Raw genomic sequence first — 21,165 nt, 5'->3', positions numbered from 1 at the left:
ACGACAAAGGGGGGAGCGGGAGCGGGCGCATATTTCACACGCGCTTCTTTTAAAAGCTGACGTGGTCAATTGACTATCTGATATCCTCTTTACCAGTATTCTCCCCTGGTTTCTTCTATATTCACGATCGTGCCATTCTTCACCCAATCGTACGCTCCATATGACTTGTTCTTACCGTACTGACGTACTCCGCGAGACATATGATTATTTTTCCCGACCTGTATTGTTGTGAACTGAGAGAGATGAGAGAAAAGAAAAAAAAAAAACTAATCGCAACTCAGAAACCCCAAACAAAAACAAGCCCTTCGCTTCATCTTCATCACACACACCTTCGTCTTCAGATGCCCAAGCAAAAGGCTCCAAGGAAGCAACTCAAGTCCTATAAACTCAAACACATCAACAAGACCATTCAAGGTACGTTTGATTTCGTTCGTTTCTCTTCCTTTTTTTTTCTTTTTTCTTTGGCGATATGATATTCAAAAGCGAATCGTTTCGGTTTGTTGTGGTTAAAAAAGAGGGAGATGCGGTGTTGATGCGGTCGTCGGAGGCGGGGAAGGCGTCGTACGTAGCGAGGGTAGAGGCGATCGAGACGGACGCGCGTGGATCGAACGCTAAAGTTCGTGTGAGGTGGTATTACCGCCCTGAGGAATCCATCGGAGGGAGGAGACAGTTCCATGGAGCCAAAGAGGTTTTCCTCTCCGACCACTTGGATTTTCAAAGCGCCGATACTATCGAAGGCAAGTGTAAGGTCCACACTTTCAGCAGCTACACCAAGCTCGACTCCGTCGGAAACGACGACTTCTTCTGTCGTTTCGAGTACAACTCCGCTTCCGGCGCCTTTAATCCCGACAGAGTCGCCGTGTATGTCTCTCTGTTACCATATTCATTCCATTACTATTCGAGAATTAAAAGATTTGAATGATGAACTTAATTTTAGATATCACCTGATTAAGTGTTCGGTTGTATCTACGCTTTTTTGGAATTTATTATATTAGATGCGATTTTAGTGTGCTAGTGTATGCATTGAGTGTTCTTCTATAACTTCGGTACTTTGAAATCTTATTTGGTTTATGTCTAAGGGTTTCACGAAGTTGTTTCTGCAAGGAGAAGTAGTTAGTTGAATCACAGATGTTTTTTCTTTATACAATCTAAATTGATTTTTTTTATCGGCAGGTTCTGCAAGTGTGAGATGCCATACAACCCTGATGACTTGATGGTTCAATGCGAGGAATGTTCTGAGTGGTAAGTGTTCACTTGCTTGGAACTCTTTTTTTAGTCTTCTTGACTCACGAGCTGGTGGAACTGCTCATATGGTTTTAACTGTATTCAATGAGTCTTAGACTCCTAGTGGATATGCTATTGAGATTTCTTAAGATGAATGCATCCGGCATGCTTTTACTTATGTGATTGCTCTTCCTTGCTCATGTATAGTCTTATCTGATACTAGGAAACGCTTGTAATAACTGTGGTGAGGATCCTAATGTAATTTACTGATAATGCCACTATTAAGATTTGGGTTTTTATATATCTTCTTGGTGTGTGGCTTGGGTCTTTCACACATGTTAGCTTGTTGTATGAGACATGATGTTAAATGAATGAAGTCACTGAAACAGATATTTATCTTTTGATCTTGGAACTGTTATAATGTTTCGTCTTTTCTTACTGGTTTTGTAAAGAGGATTTTGTTGGGAATGTCTTCTGTGTGTTTCCTTTGATGTTGTAGCAAACTAACATTGGCTCAGGTTTCATCCTTCTTGTATAGGAACAACAATAGAGGAAGCTAAAAAGCTCGATCACTTCTACTGTGAAGAGTGTTCCCCACAAGAGCAAGAGCAGGATTTACAGAACTCTAATTCAACTTCTAAACAAAGAGATGCTAAGGTATTTATTGAACCTTCCCTGACAACAGTAGTAAGCTCGTGGACTGATATACGTAACAAAACTTAAGAGACATGATGCTGCTGAAGCCAAAGTATATGTCTCGTTACTGTTATAGCAAAGGTTTTGATATGTTTGGTCCTAACAAACAGGTGAATGGAAAGCGCAACCTGGAGGTAACGAAGCCGAAGAACAAACACACAAAGCGACCAGGTTAACGTAAACCTGTAAAGGCTATATATATCTTGGGTGAGTTTGAGTATCATTGTGTAATCTACAAAGGTGGTTTGTTTTCTATCTCTCTCTCTCTCTCTCTCTCTCTCTAGATTTTCTTTGTTAAGAATGAGGGGTTTAGATGGTTGGCTTGGCTGTTGTATAATTACATGTATATTCTCTATGGGTTTCTCATCTGCATCTTAGTTTGTCACATATGATGAAATTTGGGTTAAATGGTTATGTCTATAAACACTAAACAAAGAGGGGGTTGGTTGCTTATTCGTTTGTTTCTTCATTGACCCGTGGCTAGTGCATTCTTTATTACTACAATAAATTTAAACGCAAATACAAAGACCAAAGCCGAGTAATTGTCTATAGCAGCAGTAGTCTGAAATCCAATTAGGCAAACATTTAAATGAACGGTCGAAACACTAGAACACTTTGTTACCGATCGGTGTTTCAATTACAGGCGTTATATAGTCAATGAACTGTAACATTATAAGAAAAAATGATAAATAGGCTTCCTCGCGACAAAAGCTGCAACTAACGTTTCCAGTTTGTCGCGAGGAAGCGGTAAAAATGAAATGAAAAAAGAATAAAGAAGGATTCTACAAGACAACACGGCACTGGTTAAACAAACAAGTTGAACCTACCCCTTTCCATTATTCTCCCATACCCATTCAATTACAAAACACGTGTATGTTCATCATTGGTTACCTCGCCTTTTCCCCATTGGATAAGTAAACTTCTAAAAAAAAACAAATATCTTCCGATTTCTCCGACTATTATTAATAAACAATATCTTTTAAAAAATTATCTTTAAAGAAACCGAAAGCTAATCTCCAAAGGGAAAAGGACACGTAGCATATATCTATACATACACAAATACAACTCACGTTGCGTGTGTATATCTTCTTCTTTCACCCCCACCCAATAGGGTTCTTCTATCTATATTAACCTCTCTCTCTCCCTCTCTCCCTTGCCTTCTTCTTCAATCACACCAACAAAAATATATCAATGGATCATCGCCTTAAGCTTTATTTCTCTGTTTTCCTTGTGTTTTTCTTCATCGTATCCGTCTCGTCGTCTGATGCCAACGACGGCGATGATCTGGTGATCCGTCAGGTGGTTGACGAAGCCAAGGTTTTGTCCTCGGAGGATCACTTTTCTCTCTTCAAGAAAAAGTTCGGCAAAGTCTACGCTTCGAACGAGGAGCATGACTATAGGTTATCCGTTTTCAAAGCCAATCTCAGGCGAGCGAGACGTCACCAGAAGCTGGATCCGTCGGCGCGTCATGGCGTTACGCAGTTCTCAGATCTGACTCGCGCTGAGTTTAGGAAGAAGCATCTAGGTGTTAAAGGCGGGTTTAAGCTTCCAAAGGATGCTAACAAGGCTCCTATTCTCCCTACCGAGAACCTCCCTGAGGAGTTTGATTGGAGAGATCGTGGTGCTGTTACTCCCGTCAAGAATCAGGTTATTACTACTTTACTCCGTCTTCTTCTTGACTTCCGAATTGGTTGAGTGTGGTTGGACTTTATGCCGATTTGGTTATTGATTAATAAATAAATTAGGGATCTTGCGGGTCTTGCTGGAGTTTCAGCGCCACCGGTGCTCTGGAAGGTGCTAACTTCCTTGCTACCGGCGAACTCGTCAGCCTTAGCGAACAACAGCTCGTCGACTGTGATCACGAGGTTTGTCTTATCTCAATCTCAGATGACTTTGGGATGAGTTTTTGTGGATTAATAGATTATCATCTAACCAGAGTCTAATTGTGTCTTGTACTAATATATATTACGTGTTTGATCGTATCTTTTACAAGATGTTCTCAGTATTAAGATGATAGAACTCTCAGCTTGCTTTGTTTTAATGATATTTTGTCTCTCATCTTTGCCTAAATTAGATGATTCAAATTCTCGGATGATCGTGTGTAATTCTGATTTTGTTGCTATCATCTCTATACGCAGTGTGATCCAGAGGAGGCAGGTTCATGCGACTCTGGTTGCAACGGCGGGCTAATGAACAGTGCTTTTGAATACACCCTTAAAACCGGAGGGCTCATGAAAGAAGAAGACTATCCTTACACTGGAAAGGACGGCCCTACTTGCAAGTTAGACAAGTCCAAGATCGTTGCCTCTGTCTCCAACTTCAGTGTTGTCTCCATTGATGAAGAACAGATTGCTGCTAACCTTGTCAAGAACGGTCCTCTTGCCGTTGCCATCAACGCTGCCTATATGCAGACTTACATCGGAGGTGTCTCTTGCCCTTACATATGCGCCAGGAGGCTCAACCACGGTGTCTTATTGGTCGGTTATGGCTCGGCTGGTTACGCTCCGGCTAGGTTCAAGGAAAAGCCTTACTGGATCATCAAGAACTCGTGGGGAGAGACCTGGGGTGAGAATGGCTTCTACAAAATCTGCAAAGGCCGTAACATTTGTGGCGTTGACAGTCTTGTCTCCACCGTTTCAGCCACTGTCTCCGCCAACGCCCATTAAGCATCGTCAATAATTTTTATTTACTTTGGTGATTTGTGTGAGCGCTGACTCTTTCTCTATCTTATCTCTCTGCTTCTTGCTTGTAAATAAAAAAATGCATTCTATTGAGCAATGCCGTACAATGTTTCATTAGTGATGTTCCCTTTGAATCGAACAAAATAGGCCGTTTATATGGGCTTACTTTAACAAGGATCAGTTTCAATGGGCCTAATACTAGTTTATTAGAGACTGGGCCTAATACTAGTTTATTAGAGACTGGGCCTAATACTAATTTAATATAGATTGGGCCGTTAATTTGAGCCTTCGTACGTTTTAAAGCCTACGTGTAATGTCTTGATAAAATATGTTTATTAATTAAGATTAAAATAAAAACGACGTGCATGTGCTGCTTCAAAAACTCAACCGGACTGCAGTTTTAATTAGCTGGCAGCTAGGTTATATCCGACATTTAGCTCTAAATTGAGACGGTCAAAATGAAGCGTCCTTACGCGCTATGTGTCGCGTGGATCAACACCCGCCCAAATCTGCATGCTATATAGTCCAGGGATTTTACTCTATTTTCAACAATATAGGATTTATTTTTTTAGCTGCGCGTGGGGGAATTTTTGTCTTATTTTTTTTTATCCTTTTCATCCTTCGCTATTTTTGAACCTTTTCTTTTCAATTAAAAAACAAACCGAAAACGTATAATTTATTCTCTGGACTATTAAAAAAATCTCAATACGTGGGCGAGTTTCTCTTTAGTATATTTTTATATCTGTATGACTTAGTGCAAATATTAAATCTATCTCTTGTACGTTCTACTAATTTGCAAAAAGTTAAACTCTGTCAAACAATCTGTTTTTAGCATTAATTATATTTTGAAAATACCATTAATTAGTATAATTCTTATGAGAACTAGTGTATTTGTATTTTACGCAGCATTATTTTTTTTTATTTTTTTTTTTCGGTTTTTATGCAAAAAAATTTGCTAGTCTTTAACAAGAAACGTTATTTAACGTTCGAATAAAAACATCAAATGAAGTAAATAGCTTTTTGCTTCGAATAAAGTAAGTGGTATTTAAGTTACTCATCCACGGCAAATTTCGTAAATCTTATTTTTGAACAAACAGCAATATAATGGGCTTATAAAAATTACTACTGAGCCATTATGTACAGTCCCATGGGCTGGAAAAACATAAGACACGTTGGAAGATTCCTCACTTTTATTCATATCCACAGCTTATTATTTAAATCCAAAACAAACACAACAACAAATGGGTTTTTTCCTCGTACAGATCCCATTATGCCCTCTCATTGTTTTTTTGGTAAAAACATTATCTCCACAGGCAAATAAATAAATTTAATTGACCCTTATACGGAGAGAAAGGGGAAAAAAAAAATATTGGGTTTTAATAGAAAGAAATAAAACTTGTTTGTACCTTATATATTTGCAAAATGCCGAGGATGAGAGGAATGAATCACTCGTCTTCGTTTGCCGTGAAAATGAAAGTGAAAGGAGCGAACTTGTAACCATCTCCTTCGTAGAATTTGTTCTGAAACTCAACCCAGTGGAGACGCAGGGCGTGAAGGAACGCGCTTAGTGTCTCCATCACCAACAACACCCCCACGGTCGCGAATATGAAGACCATGATCCCAAGGATCAGAATCAACACATTGTTGTAACTGTTTTGTTGATATTGCCAACGAGACACAAAAAGATTAAACATGTTAGACCAAAAAGGGAAATATGTTTAGAAGAGAGGGAAAGAGAACGAGAGAGAGAGAAGAATGCATACCCCCAAGCGAGGAGGAGGACCTTCTCATAGAAGACTGATGATAGCTCTGAGTGAGCAAGACTGAAACAAAATAATGGATATTAAGCCACGAGTATAGGTTAATGTGATTCATGTATAGCTTCTACTACTCATACCTGAGAGCCCAGAGACGCAGGTAAGAAGCAGTGTTGGAAACAGCTCCAAGCACAAACTCTATGGTGTGAATCAGCTGATGCACAAATATCTCGCTGAATTCAAACTCTTCATGCCCATGGGATCCTCCGGTTGTCTCGACATGAAGACTCTCATCTGTCTCGTCAAGAGGTGCGTATGACTGACCTTGATGCCTCTGGAGAAGGAAACCGATTAGGACGACCAGCAAAGGGTAAGAAAATAACACCTAGTAAAGAAACGAAAAAGGGAAAAGGAAAGACTCTCACAGCTTCATGTTGTTTCTTCAAGATGAACGGCTTTGGAAGCAACATACACGGAACAGAAACAAGAGCCAGAAAGAGAAGCACAAGCTGAAAAATGGGCAGGAAAGCGATGAGTGAAGCAAAATATATGACATGCTTTTCTAGATCTCATAAGTCGTAATAGCAATTCTACGGGGAATACTAACCTGCACTGTTTTCTGGTGAGGGAAAAGTTGATTCTCTCCTAACTCGTCGGTTGGGCTCAGGAACATGTATATCATTACATGATACAAATCTGCTTGAGAACCCGTGCACCACTTTATGATGATGAGGACCGAGAGATAGCCAAACAAGCTGTTCAAGAATATCATTTGGGGAATGAACTGAAACCTGCAAGCCATCAAAATTAGACGCTATGAGGATGACTGAATTTAAATGTTTAAAGAACTGAAGAGAGAGCACATTTATGGTCAGAAAATATCGACTTAACCCACCATATATTTACACTCGATTTGAAGAATCTAGCATTAAAGTAGCTCATTATTATTCCAAGGTTCATTTGAGAAACTCCGAGAAGAATTGACATTTTCATCTTCAGCGAGTTCAGGAATGGCAGCTCGCTGCGGGTTCCATGCCACACAGGATCTAGACCAAATGGATAAGTGTCTCTGACCTTTATCAAACCAATTGTTGTAGCCTCGCTGAACATAGAAATAAGAAAAGAAAGAAATTCAGAACCGTAAAGAGACTCCCTGCTACTAATATGCTATTTTCCTGCTATTTTCCTTTATAAACCTAACTATTAGAACTAGCCTGCATACCTGCAAGAGGCATCACGGCAATCATAGGCTGAAGGAGCAAACAATGGGTATGGTATAGAGAAGAACTCGTTGTAAATCAAACCAGTGTATATTGAGAAGAGTGACATCATCAGAATGACATAACGCCCACCAAAAGCCATTTCCATAATATCCCCAAGTTTCTATTGTCGGAAAGCAACGATTGAAGAGTTAGCATCTAGAACTCGCAAGCATAAAACATCAAAATGCAATAGATTAATCTGATCTTTCGAAATGTCAAGTGAATTTCTTATGCTTTCATATTTGCATGAAACTCTATAAAAAAACAGACAGCTAAACTATAAGCAAGTTCTGCTGATGACATCAGTTGGGGGATATTACCTGGCTGGAAAGTTTCTTCTCTCTCAATATCAAGTACATCGTTGCAAGCAGAATACATATTCCATGCCCCCAATCACCAAACATAACAGCGAAAAGGAAGGGGAAGGTAACAATTGTGAATACACCTGGATTGGCTTCCTGATACTTGGCCACACTGCAGAGTAGCGATCATAGAAGATTGATCAGAGGAAACTATGACATGAGTAAAAACGCAGTCTACAACATATTTTCTTCTAGTACAAAGGCTATCTCCAATTTCCTGTTTCCTAAACCGAGTCAGAAGCTCCAGAAAGACACTTACCCATACGCATCAACAATTTCCTGGATGGCAGAAGTAAATTTGTTTGTGCGGAAATAAGTTGGTGGCGACTCTTTGGTCCTTAGGACCTGGAATATTGATCCAACTTGAGAATTGGAGTCAAAGGCAGCACGCTGTAATGCATCTTGAATCTGCACAACAAACCCAATTATAATTTAAGTAAACAATACAAAAGCAGTAAACTCACAGTCACGGAATACGTAACAGTGCAACAAAAAGGAATAACTCACTTCATTTGATGCAAAGACCGGACTCCAGCCCTCGGCCACGAGGCACTTCTTCGTCACATCAAGACTAAGCATGTTCAATGTATGATAGATAGCTTTCTCTTTGCGTACCTGCAATCAGTAAATAAAAAGTTGACGTCATCTTGCATGGAGTATAACAAACGGGTCAACAACCCCCAACATAGATCCACATAGGATATTACCTTGAGATTCCATAACTCAAACTTATCTCCAATGGTCTGCAACAGAATGTCACGGTGACCTAACCCAGCATCTATGGTGGTTTTAAGTTCTGATAATCGACCTGAAACCTGAAACATTGTGAAAAAAGTCAAAGATGGTAGACAGTTATGGTATCATCATTATGGAGTATCATCATAAAATTGCTAGACTAAGATGCACCGTGACATGGATGCTAAACGACTTCTAACTAACAGGCACACAACCTCGGTACATTAATGATCAAAAATTACATTCTCATGCATTAAATTTTATTGGATATCTGAGTGCCAACAAATACCCAACACTCTGTTAATAATTATGACGGAAGTCAAAAGAAAGCCATGTACAAAAAAGGAATATCCAGGGAAGTAAATGGACTATGACAACAACAACAAAAAAAATACAAATAATTACCTATTAATAATTCACAAGAATGATAATACATACCTCGGTTATCATTTGAGCTTGTTTTCCAAGGTCCTCACTGAAAGGATATCGATTGGCCCCAAAAGCTTCACATATTTTAAGAATTTTGCTTTTCGCTCTTTCCCCAGAATAGAAGACAACAAAAACATTTTTCTCAGCCTACAATATTGTTAAGTTAAGAGTTAATTCCAATTAATACACAGAAAAGCCGCACAGGCGTTTTTATATTTCAAATATCTAGCATGTGTATATATATTAGAGCAGAAATTACAGAAGGAAAGAAAGCAAGTGGACTCCTATCAGTATAAGATCTTGCTTCCTATGTCTAAAAGAATTCAAGAGGAAAGCAGAAGCATCTAACCTTCTCCCCAGAGCTCGGATCAATGACTGGCTCCTCAATGACAGTCTGACGAATAAAGATGTTGCCCCTAGTCGCACGGAAAAGAATCCTCTCAAACACCATCGACTTTTCACGAGGCACTAATCCGGTAAGAAATCCAAGCTTAACTTGCTTTGACGAATCAATGGACTTCTCCTGTTTAAAAGAAACTATTGTGACTGGTGATAACTAACCAAGAAATTACAAAAACTTTAAGCATGAGAACAGCTGAAATTTTCATACTTCCTGCAACAAAGGAGACTCCAGAAGATCGTCACCCGCTTGTTGTGAATCTTCTGATTCTATCTCTCTCTGTTGAGCCGTGGCACTTCTATGAGCAGAAGAAAAGAACTCACCAGCCTGAAAATATCACATTCCGATAAAATAGCGTGAGATGCACTTTATAGGATTCAAACATAACATCAGAAGCCTATTTACCACCACAAAAAGCTCCAGACTCATTAGTATTATCATTATCTTTATCAAATATTACTTATTGTGGGACAGCCTTAGGATAAATAAAGAGATACATACCAATAATTTATAACATGATTACAAATTAAATTATCAAAACATACTATTTGTTGCGTAATCCAACATAACATCTTCAAGACCCGTGTAACTATATAGATAAGGAAGATATATAGTACCTTCTGAAGAACCAACTTGTACTCCATAAGTTCATTATAAGATCTCTGCAACTTGTCATTATTAGCGTTGATTTCAACAAGTTCAGCTTCTAGCTCTCCTAGCTTGACCTAACAAGCCGGAAAGAAAGAAAGAAAAAAAAGTAAATCGGTGAGAAAACGAAAAGCATGACATGGAGAAATGAGAAGCATGTAAGTATACCAAATTTTACCTCAACATCATCCAAGTCAATGTCACTTTCTTTCTCTAGCAATTCCTTGGGTATAACTCCAGCTTTAGACATTTGATCCTTGAAGAAACGTATTTTCCGTGCCATCTCTCCACATCTTTTAATCTTAATATTTTAAAAACAAGAGGCAGATTATCACAACTGTAAGGTGTAAACCAACTCATAGTGTAATTATATGAAAGCATGAGATTTACCTGAGCTGCATAAGTACGTTGGAATGGGCTCTTCTCTGAATTAAGCTGCAATCAACATTAAGGAAACATAAAGGTCTATAAGAAGGGAGTGGTTGACGACAAACATCAAAAAAACATTGACCAAAGATCTGTGGTGATGAAATCAGGAAAAATCTCTATTTCATCATCTCTTACGAATAACAAACTAAGAAAATCTCAGAACCAAACGCCAAAGTTGAGGCGAGTAGATTACTATCCAACAAAACGAAGGCGATGTTCAAAATAACAGCTAGAAATAGATCCGTCAACACTCATAAATCCTGAATGAAACCTTAGGGTTCCAAATTCGAAAACCCCGTCAAAAATCACCATCGAAGGTCCAAATTTCAGAGAAAATCGTTCCTCATCAGACACGGATTGGATTGTAAATAAGAGAAAATGCCACAATCCAATTAGCATAAGCGTCGTCAACAAAGCATCGGGAGATAGAGAGAGAGAGAGAGAGAGAGAGAGAGAGAGAGAGGAGTACTGACGTCTTTGAATTGGACGAGGCCGAGATCCCCAAGGTAAGAGACGGTGAGATGAGCGGATTCCATGGGAACAATGAGCTGAACAAGTTGCATAGTCTCTGAACGCATCAGATCCATCGGCGGACAACAGCCACCACCGCGGCTTTCCCCCATCGTTTCGTTGATCGATTGATGAGAGCTTTTCTTCTTTGAACCAAAAACGAGAGGAGAGGAATCAGAGATTTTGACGATAATGTATTTTCTTTCTTGTCAGAGAGAGAGAGAGAGACCACGCACGAGGCAAAGACGGAGGAGGTGAAAAGAGCTGTAAATAATAATTATTATTTATTTTATCTGGCCTAGTCCCCATCTCGTATTTCAATCTGCTTTTATCCCATAATTGCCCCTCCCGATTTCCCAATATTATTATTCTACCCTTGTTTTTTGAGATATCTTCGTTACTGGGCTTTTAGTGGGCTTTTCAGATATCTTCGTTACTGGGCTTTGAATTACCTAATTTTAGTTTAGAATATCCCTCTCTCTCTCTCTCTCTCAAAGCGATTCACTCAACAACAACAACAACAACAACAACAACAACAACAACAACAAAAAAAAAAAAAAAAAAAAAAACAAANAAGAGAAAAGAATGCAGCTTCGGCGCTTCGCGATCAAAACATGAATTGCCAAAAGGAACCACTTTGTTGACAAGTAAATCTCTGGAGGGTTTGCAATTGCATGCATCACTTAAAGAGTAGTACTATCAATCTTCTCTTGGTATGGGGCTCTCGTTAGTTGGGCTCCCTAAATCAATCACAATCGTGATATGTTTTTTTAAAACTCGATCGACCAAATATTGGCCCATGAGTGAGATCCAAATTACAACCGCCAATTTGTTCCAAGATTCAAGTTTTTTTTTTTTGGGGTAACTCAGTTCCAAGATTCTACTAGGTCTCTTCTTCCTTTCTCTTGATTTGGACAAGGCATATAAAAAAATCTCAGTAGAGTTTTCTAGGAAGCATATAACAAACTGGAAAATGTAAATTGGGAGGCAAAGATATGCAGTCGTCGTAATGAGTATAATGTAAAGATATAAACGTTTTACTTTTCTTGCTGACAAAAATTAGTCACAATTGGACCAGAAAAGTTGAAATACGTTTTCTTTTCCTTTGATAAGAATATATAAGACAATAGAAATTAACTAGAGTGGGATTGATTATACGTATAACGTATGTATATTATATAGACTGAGATTTACGGGGATTTGGACGAACATGATTGAAAGTGGCAAGAAAGTATGTCAGGAAATGGTCCAGGAACCCATTTGTTGGAATTAAGACAAAGACAAAGACAAACGATATAACTAATACTCAGCTCACAAAAATTGACGCACATGATGAACCCACCGACTGATAATAAATACGAAATTAATGTTGCAATTTGAGATTAAAACTGGTTATAAGAAAATAGAGATTAACATTGATAGTCATGTATTAAAAGATTTAGGCCTTGATATATAAAACAAGGACACATGATATCGATGAATGATTAGATTTTGTTTGGTTATATAGATATGTAAACAAATTTGAAGTGATTCGAGTCCATTGATGAATGATTGATGGTAGTAATTAATTGACAAAAAGGTCCCATGCACTATTTTTTTTTTAAAAAAGGAATGTCTAAAAGTGCACGAAGAACCTTTTCAAAAAGTCCAGTAGTACATCCATGTGACTTAATAAGATCTACAAATATTATATAACTAAAAAAATATAATTTCTTTTAGAAAATAACACAAAAGATATAAAAATGTATATTCAGAGATTACGATATTTCCTTGGGGAAGTATCTCGCCGAACTATTAGACTAAAGTCTCAATGTATTGTGCTCTATAGATTAGTAGTCACCAATAATAACGTCTAAAAGGTGTCAACATTTGTGATTTGTTGGTACCGCGAGTAACCCGTGAACCGTTTTCAAACAAAATATTAATAGAAAAACTTCGGAGTAATCAACATATAAAATTATCCATGTATAGACTTTCATACGGAAAACTATTTATTGATTCGCTACATATATATATAGTATGTATAGTAAGTTTTTTTTTTCATATAAACAGTTTGTTTGTTGCTGTACACTTGTGTACGCCAATATAAACAACAACAAAAAACGAGAGTAGTATATGATTCCACGAAGCAGTCTTGAAATTATATTGACAGTTTTTAAAGATCCAATGTTATCCCTTTGTTAGAACCCGATAGTGACGAGTTCGAAGTACGAAGCAACTACTACGTTGAACCAAAAAACATATTAATTCATAAATTTACTTTTAAGACGGCAAATCGAAAAGAAAATGTATTATTAATGCAATAAAGGGTAGTTGACAAAGAAAAAGGTAACGATCGAGGGGAAAGATCGAGAGAGAGATCATCCATATCTTCTTCCTCTAAAAGTGTATTTTGTCGTATTCATCTCCTCATAAATTATATATTATCCAAAATTATTCTCCAAAACTCAAAAGATCAGATCCACTCTTCTTATTTTATAATCAAAAAGTATTCAATATTTTATATAGTACAAAAATCAATTAATTCCGAACAATTTGGCCGACATGACCGCAAAGCCTTTATATGAGTATGTTTGATTATTATTGAATTTAAGAAGACAAATGAACAAAACTCATCCACTAATAAACTAAAGGATACACGCATGAACAAGAGAACTACAATACGATTAACGTCACTATGTAATGATGATAGAGGGGGAAATTAGGGGTTGAATCGATTTCAATCACATTAGATAGAAACACGCACAAAAACAACTTAAACCAAAATTATATTGTTGGGGTTAGGTTTATACCGAAACCAATATCAAATAGCACATAAGAGTGTTTTGTTGAGTTTTATGAAAAAGATTGGAAATTTGTTTTTCTTTTCTTCGAAAGAATGTAAAATTGTATTCAACCAAAAAAATGTTTTTATAATGAATGCTTTATCGTTTGAAAATAATAGTCAATAAGATTAAAATATCCTATAATTTATCATAACTTAAGTGGGAGTAGAAGATCGAGTGTAAGATCTTGTGGAGAACCTGAGTTGCAAACTTTCATCATAGTGGTGATCGTGTAACCCAAAGAGTTGCAGGCTATTGTGGAAATTTGTTTTTCTTTCGATATTTTATCAACTTTCAGCTAATACACATATCTTTATATGATCTTTATAGAAAATAAGAATTATAAAGAGCGGCGATAAAAGGCAGAAAAAAGAAAAAAGAGGAAGTAGAGAGAGATATATACACATGGATGATGGAAGACAAAAGCTGGCATGAAGAGCTGGCCATTTGTCAAAGTTCCCCATTTATTTCCTTTTTCTTTTTGTCGTTTCTATTTATTAGCAGCATCTGACGAGAAAAATAAAGATTAATATTGTACTAAATAAATGGTATTCTGTTTCAAATATAAGATGTTTTAGAAAAAGTTTTTTGTTTCATAATATATGATATTTTCAAATTTCTATGCAACTTTTAGATTAGTTTAGTATTTTATATTATGCAGTATTATTTTTGATTGGTTGAACTTGCTAAAAGTAAAAACTTCTTAATCTACCTGTTTTAGTTAAAACATTATATATTTTGAAACGGAGACAGTATTAAATTCCACTTTTGTACTTTTTCTTCCATAGACAAGACCTAAAACGTTCCCACTTCTAGGCCTCTTTACCTATTTCGGTAAACAAAAAAAAACATTACAACTGAGTGATTTTTGTATGTCAAAAGTTTGTTCAAAAACTAAAATAAAACGAGGAATATTTGTCCAAGCTCAGTTAAACTAAAAGAACAAATAAGTGAGAGCTTAGCCACTAATTAATACTAGAACAATGATTAGTTATCAGCGTTACTAGATGAACTTCAAAATCGTACTACTGTCAAGTTGCTATCATTCTCTGCCTCCGTCTATGAAACCGAAGAAACTCAAATGTAATTTGTGGTTAAACATGATTATAATTGGTTTTCTCCATACCCGTTTTTTTGTTGGTTAAAGTTCCCTGGACTCTAAACCAGACCAAACCGACTGGTGTGAAACTAAAACCAAAACAAGTCAATTTGGGCGTATTGAAAGCAAAGGAAAGAGTAGCTATCAATCAATCAAGAAAAGGAGAAGGAGGAGGAGGAGGAGGAGTTAAAAAAAAAGACAAAGGAAACCTAAGCTGCTTATCTATAAAGCCAACACATTATTCTTACCCTTTTGCCCACACTCATACCCCATCAACCAATACATACATACATACATACATTCACCCCCACATGATCAATGTCTTTCTATACATAAACACTACTATATAGTACTGGTCCAAGGGTACAAGTTGAGAGAGAGAGAGAGAGAGAGAAAGAGTTTTTGTTAGAAGAGGCAATTTTGTGATATTCGAGAGAGAAAGAAAGAAAAAAAAAAGTTTCTTCTTCTTATACGAAAAAGAAAGAAAATAGAAAAGATGAAGATTTGGTGTGATGTGTGTGATAAAGAAGAAGCTTCGGTGTTTTGTTGTGCGGATGAAGCAGCTCTTTGTAATGGTTGCGATCGCCATGTTCATTTCGCCAATAAACTCGCCGGAAAACATCTCCGTTTCTCTCTCACTTCTCCTACTTTCAAAGATGCTACTCTTTGTGATATTTGCGGGGTATGAAAACTCTTTTCAAACTTCTCTCTTCTTCTATTTATTTTTTTTGGCCTTTCTCGATAAATTTCTAATATTTTTCTTGGAAATAAAACTTTTAGATATCTGTATATGTTAGTGGAACCGATGCTTTGGATTCCTTGAGTCACTTTTTGCTGTGATTTGTTTTTGGTTGATTCTTTCTCGGAATACTGGAAAATTCCAAGTATCACACAATTTTTGACGACGAAAAAAATTTACTTTACTCATAAACAGAACTTACCAAAAATCTTGATGAATTTATTGGTCACTAGTCAAAATTAAGTTATTAACCAATTAAACCGAGTTGTTACGATATATAAATACTTTCTTCTTTGGGAAGGAGCCGTCGAGAAAGGAGTAATTTTTTTTTTTGCATTTCTTTTAAATAAAAGCAATTTCTTTTCTTTTATTTTTTCTATTCTGAACAATATCTTTTAAAAAAGTTCGTGGGGGGAAAAGGAGGTCAAATCTAGCAGAAAAATAAAATAATATACAAAAAATTATTTATAATATAGGTGGATACAAAACAAGAGTCTTCTTGATTATCTATTATTAAATGGTATTAAATTTTTTATACATACATATGACAGGAAAGGCGTGCATTATTATTTTGCCAAGAAGACAGAGCAATACTATGCAGAGAATGTGACATTCCGATACATCAAGCTAACGAGCACACTAAGAAACACAATAGATTCCTCCTTACCGGCGTCAAGATCTCTGCCTCCCCGTCAGCCTACCCAAGATCATCCAATTCCAACTCCCCTGCTGCATTGGGTCGAGCCAAAACCCGACCTAAATCAGTATCGAGTGAGGTCCCGAGCTCAGCCTCCAGTGAGATGTTTATGAGTTCTCCTTCGACGACCACGAGCAATGGCCACTATGGGATAGAGGAAAATTATCATCAAGTGAGCGATTCGGGGTCTGGATCGGGTTGTACGGGTACAGGTAGTATATCGGAGTATTTGATGGAGACATTACCAGGTTGGAGAGTGGAGGATTTGCTTGAACATCCTTCCTGTGTCTCCTATGAGGATAACATTATTACTAATAACAATGAGAACTATAGTGTTTATGATGGTTCTTCACAATACCATCATCAAGGGTTTTGGGAGCAAAAACCCTTTTCTTGAATTTTTTTTTTGTTGAACTATAGTTTTTCTCTTTGAAGTTGGTGTTTGTGATCATGAATTCAAACCAACTTGTTGTCTCCATTTTTACTATTTTTCGTTCTATCTTTATATTAATAAGAAATTGTTTTCTTGTTTGTCAATTTGTCAACATAAATTCGGATTTGGATTTGACAATTGACTCAAAATCTATTGCATGGTCAATATACAAAACACATTAAATTGGTTTTATTTGTGTGGAGAACATTCTTGACCCACAATTGTTTCACGAGCAAACAAATTATTAACACCATTATGATATTAAATCGATTCTGTCGACCAATCTTCTTTTTATTTCAGGTACTTGTTTTTTCTTTCTTCTAATTTGATTTTAGTTATTTGTTGTATTGAAATCAATACTATAACAGATGACGAAGATAACTAAAACTGTGATTCTTTAGAAAATAACTTATCGTAAATGATTTCCAATCATGTAAAACTTAAAAGATGTTTTTAGATTACCAAAAAAAAAAACAGCATGTCATATATATTCTATAAAAAAACTAATACAAATGTATCATCACCTCAATAATGTCACACAACGCCATAGTGTGTATGACACAGGGACTGTACGCACAACATCTACCGATTTAATATGACCCCAAACTTCACCACTGATGCTCTTGTCAAGCAAAATCACAGCACACCAAATTTCCTTGGTTTCATCAAGAGGAGACGAGGCAGGACTGTCCCAAAAGATTACGAGCTTTCCACCGTAAGTACCAATTTCAGTATCATTTATAACGTACGCATCAAGACCAGTCAAACCGTTGACCAATCTCCAGTACTTGTCTCACGACGTTGTTTCATGCCAACAGAATTGTTTATGAACATAAGAGTATGCTACATTCTCTATCACACAACGCTCCATCGATCTTAAGTGATCCTCGACAACTTCCCATTTTTTTTCTTTTAAAAGGTAAACAAACTGCTTCTTCTTGTTCTTGCTCTCCACATTCGTCTTCTTGATCACCACATAAATCTTTCCAGGACTCAGCATGAGCTTTTTATTTAAAGAGAGCCGGACCTGAGGGCCAGGGTCCGGTAATGGTTCCCAAGTTTGAGTCTTTAGGTCGAAAACCTCGCCCCAAAACGTAATTTCTTCTGATCGACAACCGCCCATTACATATATTTTCTCACCGAGGACGCATGTTAGGGCATCCCTACGAGCCGCCATCATCCTTGGGGCATTACTCCACATACCAGTCAGCTCATTATAGACCCGCATGGATGAGGAGCGATGGTCTAGACCGCCGATCTTGTAAAGTTCTGAGCCAACCTTTTTGCATGTTGTATATGGTGGGAAAGGAGTACAGGAAGAGGGCAGTGGTACCAATGAATTGCTAGACTTGTCTTGAATCGTGCAATAATGGTTAAGGGTTTGATCATCAGATTTTGTCCAGAGACTAAACCAGATGACGTAATGATTGGCGGGTGACTGTAGGCCGAGATAAAGACACTCTTCTTGAGTATTATGTAGGCGTCGTACCTGATAGAGGCAGGTTGAGAGGACGAACGAGCGGAAGGTCTTGGAGACAAGAGAGAGCTTTGGGTAGTACGAGTTCGATATGCGAGCCAAGCAGCTCAAAACTATGTCCTCCGGTAACGATAAAAACGAGGGAGGCCGTGGAGGATGGTTTGATGTCTTGTTCGGTGGTTCTATACTGGACTCCTCCATAGCGGCGGTGCAGTTTACTTGTATGTTATTAAATAATACACGCGCAGGTTCTTTATATAGATACAAGTTATAACTTTTTTCTTTTTGTCAATTCAAGCTATAATCTTCAATTTGTTTTCCTTATTTTATGATATAAATGTAAGTCAAATTGCTACATATGTATGTGCTATAATTCTTTTTTTTAAAGGGATAAAATAAAGAAACTTCGTTTTTTTTTTTGTCAATTCAAGTTATACTTATAATATAAATAAGTCAAACTGCTACATACAGTATGTGCTACAATTTTTGATATAAATATTGTTATTTCATCCTTCGTCTCTTCATTGAAAATCGTTCAACGATGTATATATAACTGTATATATACGAGTTATACTTCTATTATTATTTTTTTCTTTCCTTTTTTTTAATGATATAAGCAAATCAAATTGCTGCTACACATGTGCTATAAGTTTATTTTTTTATCCTATATAATTATAGCAATCCGTATAAAAGCGAATAACAGTTATTTCTTTTCATTTCATGTACATTTTTATAAAATATTTTATTTATTTATTTTATGACATAAAACTTTTACGGTTGCGTCTATTGAATGTAGAGTTGTGTCTAATGAATGTAGAGTTCTGTCTTTTATAAACAGTTGTGTCTATTCAAAATTTCAAATGTTTACATCTTTAAAAATTTATATATTTGTTCTTATTTTTAGAAAATTTCAAACTTTCTTTTCAATTTTAAAGGTCTACATCTTTAGAAATCTATATATTTGTTCACCTTTAATTTTTTTTTTAACTCTCTATTCAACACACATTTTTAGATACGATAGAACCCATATATTCAAAATTACAATTATAAATCCAAAAATATTAATTCTTTTAAAATCAAAATAACTAAAATCCCAAATCTAAAATCTATGAGCCAAGCAACAAAAATTTTCTCACAAAATTTGTTTTTTCTTTCTTTCTCTAAACCCGAGCATCAAATTCAAGAAGCCAATCCACAATCGCATCCATATGATCACTTGGATTGACTCCCCAACTCAAAGAATGCTCCTCCATCATAGAACGCGCCTCTTCAAAGTAGCGATGGAGATTTAGACCCTAACCACTTTCCCAATATTCTTCTTCATCTCCATCTTCTATATAATTGAATCTTTTTCCAATATTCCCAACGAGCCCTTCCACGTCCATCTCACCAAATTCGCATTCCTCAGCATTTCTCAGCAAATGTTTGAAAATGGAGTCTGGTGCATAAATGGTGAAAATATTGTTTTTACCATCACGATCCAAGCATAAGATGATATCTGCAGCCACCTTCAGTGGCGGATTCAGAAAATTATTTTGCCTGGGGCAGATATTGTATACAATTAATAATTTAAATTTTAAATAATAAGAAATAATAAATAAAACTAATTTTAAATACTTTTAATATATTTTTAAAATATATAATCCAAGAAGACATCAATTTTTTCTTCTTTTTTTCATATGTCACCAATTTTTTTGGTTTCTAAATATACTCTACTACATATGTCATATAAAAACTACAAAAAAACACATATCTTTTGACAAAAAAAAAATATCTCATATAAAATTATTTATTTAGTCAGTTATAAATTTCAATAAACATGTTATTATCCTTAAAAGTATCATTTGAGTTTCCATTTCTAAAATATCACAAAAATCTAAATTCTATATAAAATTAAAAACAAAGAAGATAATAAAATGTTTACTAAGTTACTCATTTTATTAACATTTTATAATTCAAACGTAATCTTTACAGTTTATAATGATGATTTTTTTTTTGAAAGTTAAAATGGAATTAGAATAAAATAAAAATTTTCAGTACCACCTTGCAGATCTTTCAATCGCTCCAAATTTATTGTTTGTTGTTTTTTTGTTCTTCTTCCTATGTGTTGCTTCCTGTGAAAAAAGACTAGAGCAAGAAATAATATAATTTTCCTATTTCGGTGATGTTTTTTTCTTTTTGTTTCCCAAACAAAGGCCGGAGTCATGTGTATTGTGTAGTGTAGTAGTGGGGTCACCCAAATATATTCAGATATTTTTATATCCAAAACCGACATGATCCGAACCAAACCGATATTTATGTCTATTATTATCCTTGGTGGATCCTAGACTCCTCCTCCTTTACTCGAACCCAATCGGTTCATATTCCAACTCGAACCATGTGCCTAACAAATACAGTAAATCCCCAGGCTATTAGGCCATGTGCATCGGTGAAGGACAATTTTTGGTCCTTCAAATATTTTATTCTTATTTTTGGTCCTTCAATTTTTGGTATGAGTATTGGTTGTCCATGATTCTCTTTGCTTCTTTAAGTGGATCATTCAACTTTCATTATCTTCAGTACACCTTTAGGAGTAGCTCCTGCGTAAAAATATGAGTTAACCAGAAGAAACAAAGAGTTAACCAATACAAAGTCTATGTGAAAGCAAAGAAAAACAAATGCTCACTTTCACCGCCACCAAGACTGTTGACAGCCTCAACAAAAGCCTCGTGAAGCTCTGGAGTCCAACGCATACGAGCCTTGCCCGTTCCGTTATTGCTATT

General features: G+C 36.3%; 4 protein-coding genes and 1 pseudogene across 5 annotated transcripts; 3 read left to right on the top strand and 2 right to left on the bottom strand.

Moving 5' to 3' along the window:
* On the top strand, positions 226-2,384 carry LOC104716187 (chromatin remodeling protein SHL). Of its 2 annotated transcripts, none has more exons than XR_755958.2 (5): positions 226-414; positions 516-861; positions 1,174-1,242; positions 1,763-1,881; positions 2,031-2,384. XR_755958.2 is itself a non-coding variant. In XM_010433561.2 (5 exons), exons 1-5 carry the CDS (start codon positions 243-245, stop codon positions 2,094-2,096), a joined length of 792 nt encoding a protein of 263 aa, XP_010431863.1. In that variant the 5' UTR covers positions 226-242; the 3' UTR covers positions 2,097-2,384. The 2 variants fall into 2 exon arrangements, 1 of the variants encoding a protein (XP_010431863.1); XM_010433561.2 differs by having other exon boundaries at positions 1,743-1,881.
* LOC104716186 (cysteine protease RD19A) lies at positions 3,046-4,775 on the top strand. The gene is made up of 3 exons (XM_010433560.1): positions 3,046-3,567; positions 3,666-3,785; positions 4,059-4,775. Exons 1-3 carry the CDS (start codon positions 3,112-3,114, stop codon positions 4,584-4,586), a joined length of 1,104 nt encoding a protein of 367 aa, XP_010431862.1. The 5' UTR covers positions 3,046-3,111; the 3' UTR covers positions 4,587-4,775.
* On the bottom strand, positions 5,707-11,442 carry LOC104716185 (V-type proton ATPase subunit a3). Its single transcript, XM_010433559.2, has 18 exons — positions 11,097-11,442; positions 10,585-10,629; positions 10,373-10,495; positions 10,164-10,271; positions 9,757-9,873; positions 9,496-9,669; positions 9,156-9,293; positions 8,690-8,797; positions 8,490-8,597; positions 8,242-8,390; positions 7,941-8,094; positions 7,581-7,741; positions 7,254-7,460; positions 6,966-7,149; positions 6,784-6,867; positions 6,499-6,692; positions 6,365-6,424; positions 5,707-6,251 (listed from the first exon to the last, which is right to left on the bottom strand). The coding sequence occupies exons 1-18, from the start codon at positions 11,244-11,246 to the stop codon at positions 6,047-6,049; spliced, it is 2,469 nt and encodes an 822-aa protein (XP_010431861.1). The 5' UTR covers positions 11,247-11,442; the 3' UTR covers positions 5,707-6,046.
* LOC104716184 (B-box zinc finger protein 20-like) lies at positions 15,233-17,030 on the top strand. Its single transcript, XM_010433558.2, has 2 exons — positions 15,233-15,739; positions 16,348-17,030. Exons 1-2 carry the CDS (start codon positions 15,554-15,556, stop codon positions 16,888-16,890), a joined length of 729 nt encoding a protein of 242 aa, XP_010431860.1. The 5' UTR covers positions 15,233-15,553; the 3' UTR covers positions 16,891-17,030.
* LOC104719916 lies at positions 17,447-19,804 on the bottom strand (annotated as a pseudogene).

The sequence above is a fragment of the Camelina sativa genome, chromosome 10, assembly GCF_000633955.1.
Source record: "Camelina sativa cultivar DH55 chromosome 10, Cs, whole genome shotgun sequence".
Classification (NCBI taxonomy): Eukaryota; Viridiplantae; Streptophyta; class Magnoliopsida; order Brassicales; family Brassicaceae; genus Camelina; species Camelina sativa.
The sequence above is the reverse complement of the archived record's forward strand: the minus strand, read 5'-3'. Positions and strand labels throughout refer to the sequence as shown.

Bases quoted from the DNA above. Each gene is read 5' to 3' on its own strand.
- LOC104716185 (XM_010433559.2), bottom strand. From the start codon at position 11,246: ATGGGGGAAAGCCGCGGTGGTGGCTGTTGTCCGCCGATGGATCTGATG. The intron at 9,670-9,756 runs GTATGAAAATTT...TCTTTTAAACAG, and splicing joins AGTCTCCTTTGTTGCAGGAA to GAGAAGTCCATTGATTCGTC. The intron at 8,095-8,241 runs GTAAGTGTCTTT...GCTACTCTGCAG, and splicing joins GAAATTGTTGATGCGTATGG to TGTGGCCAAGTATCAGGAAG.
- LOC104716186 (XM_010433560.1), top strand. From the start codon at position 3,112: ATGGATCATCGCCTTAAGCTTTATTTCTCTGTTTTCCTTGTGTTTTTC. The intron at 3,568-3,665 runs GTTATTACTACT...TAAATAAATTAG, and splicing joins TTACTCCCGTCAAGAATCAG to GGATCTTGCGGGTCTTGCTG. The intron at 3,786-4,058 runs GTTTGTCTTATC...CTCTATACGCAG, and splicing joins TCGTCGACTGTGATCACGAG to TGTGATCCAGAGGAGGCAGG.
- LOC104716184 (XM_010433558.2), top strand. From the start codon at position 15,554: ATGAAGATTTGGTGTGATGTGTGTGATAAAGAAGAAGCTTCGGTGTTT. The intron at 15,740-16,347 runs GTATGAAAACTC...TACATATGACAG, and splicing joins CTCTTTGTGATATTTGCGGG to GAAAGGCGTGCATTATTATT.
- LOC104716187 (XM_010433561.2), top strand. From the start codon at position 243: ATGAGAGAAAAGAAAAAAAAAAAACTAATCGCAACTCAGAAACCCCAA. The intron at 862-1,173 runs GTATGTCTCTCT...TTTTATCGGCAG, and splicing joins AATCCCGACAGAGTCGCCGT to GTTCTGCAAGTGTGAGATGC. The intron at 1,243-1,742 runs GTAAGTGTTCAC...ACATTGGCTCAG, and splicing joins TGCGAGGAATGTTCTGAGTG to GTTTCATCCTTCTTGTATAG.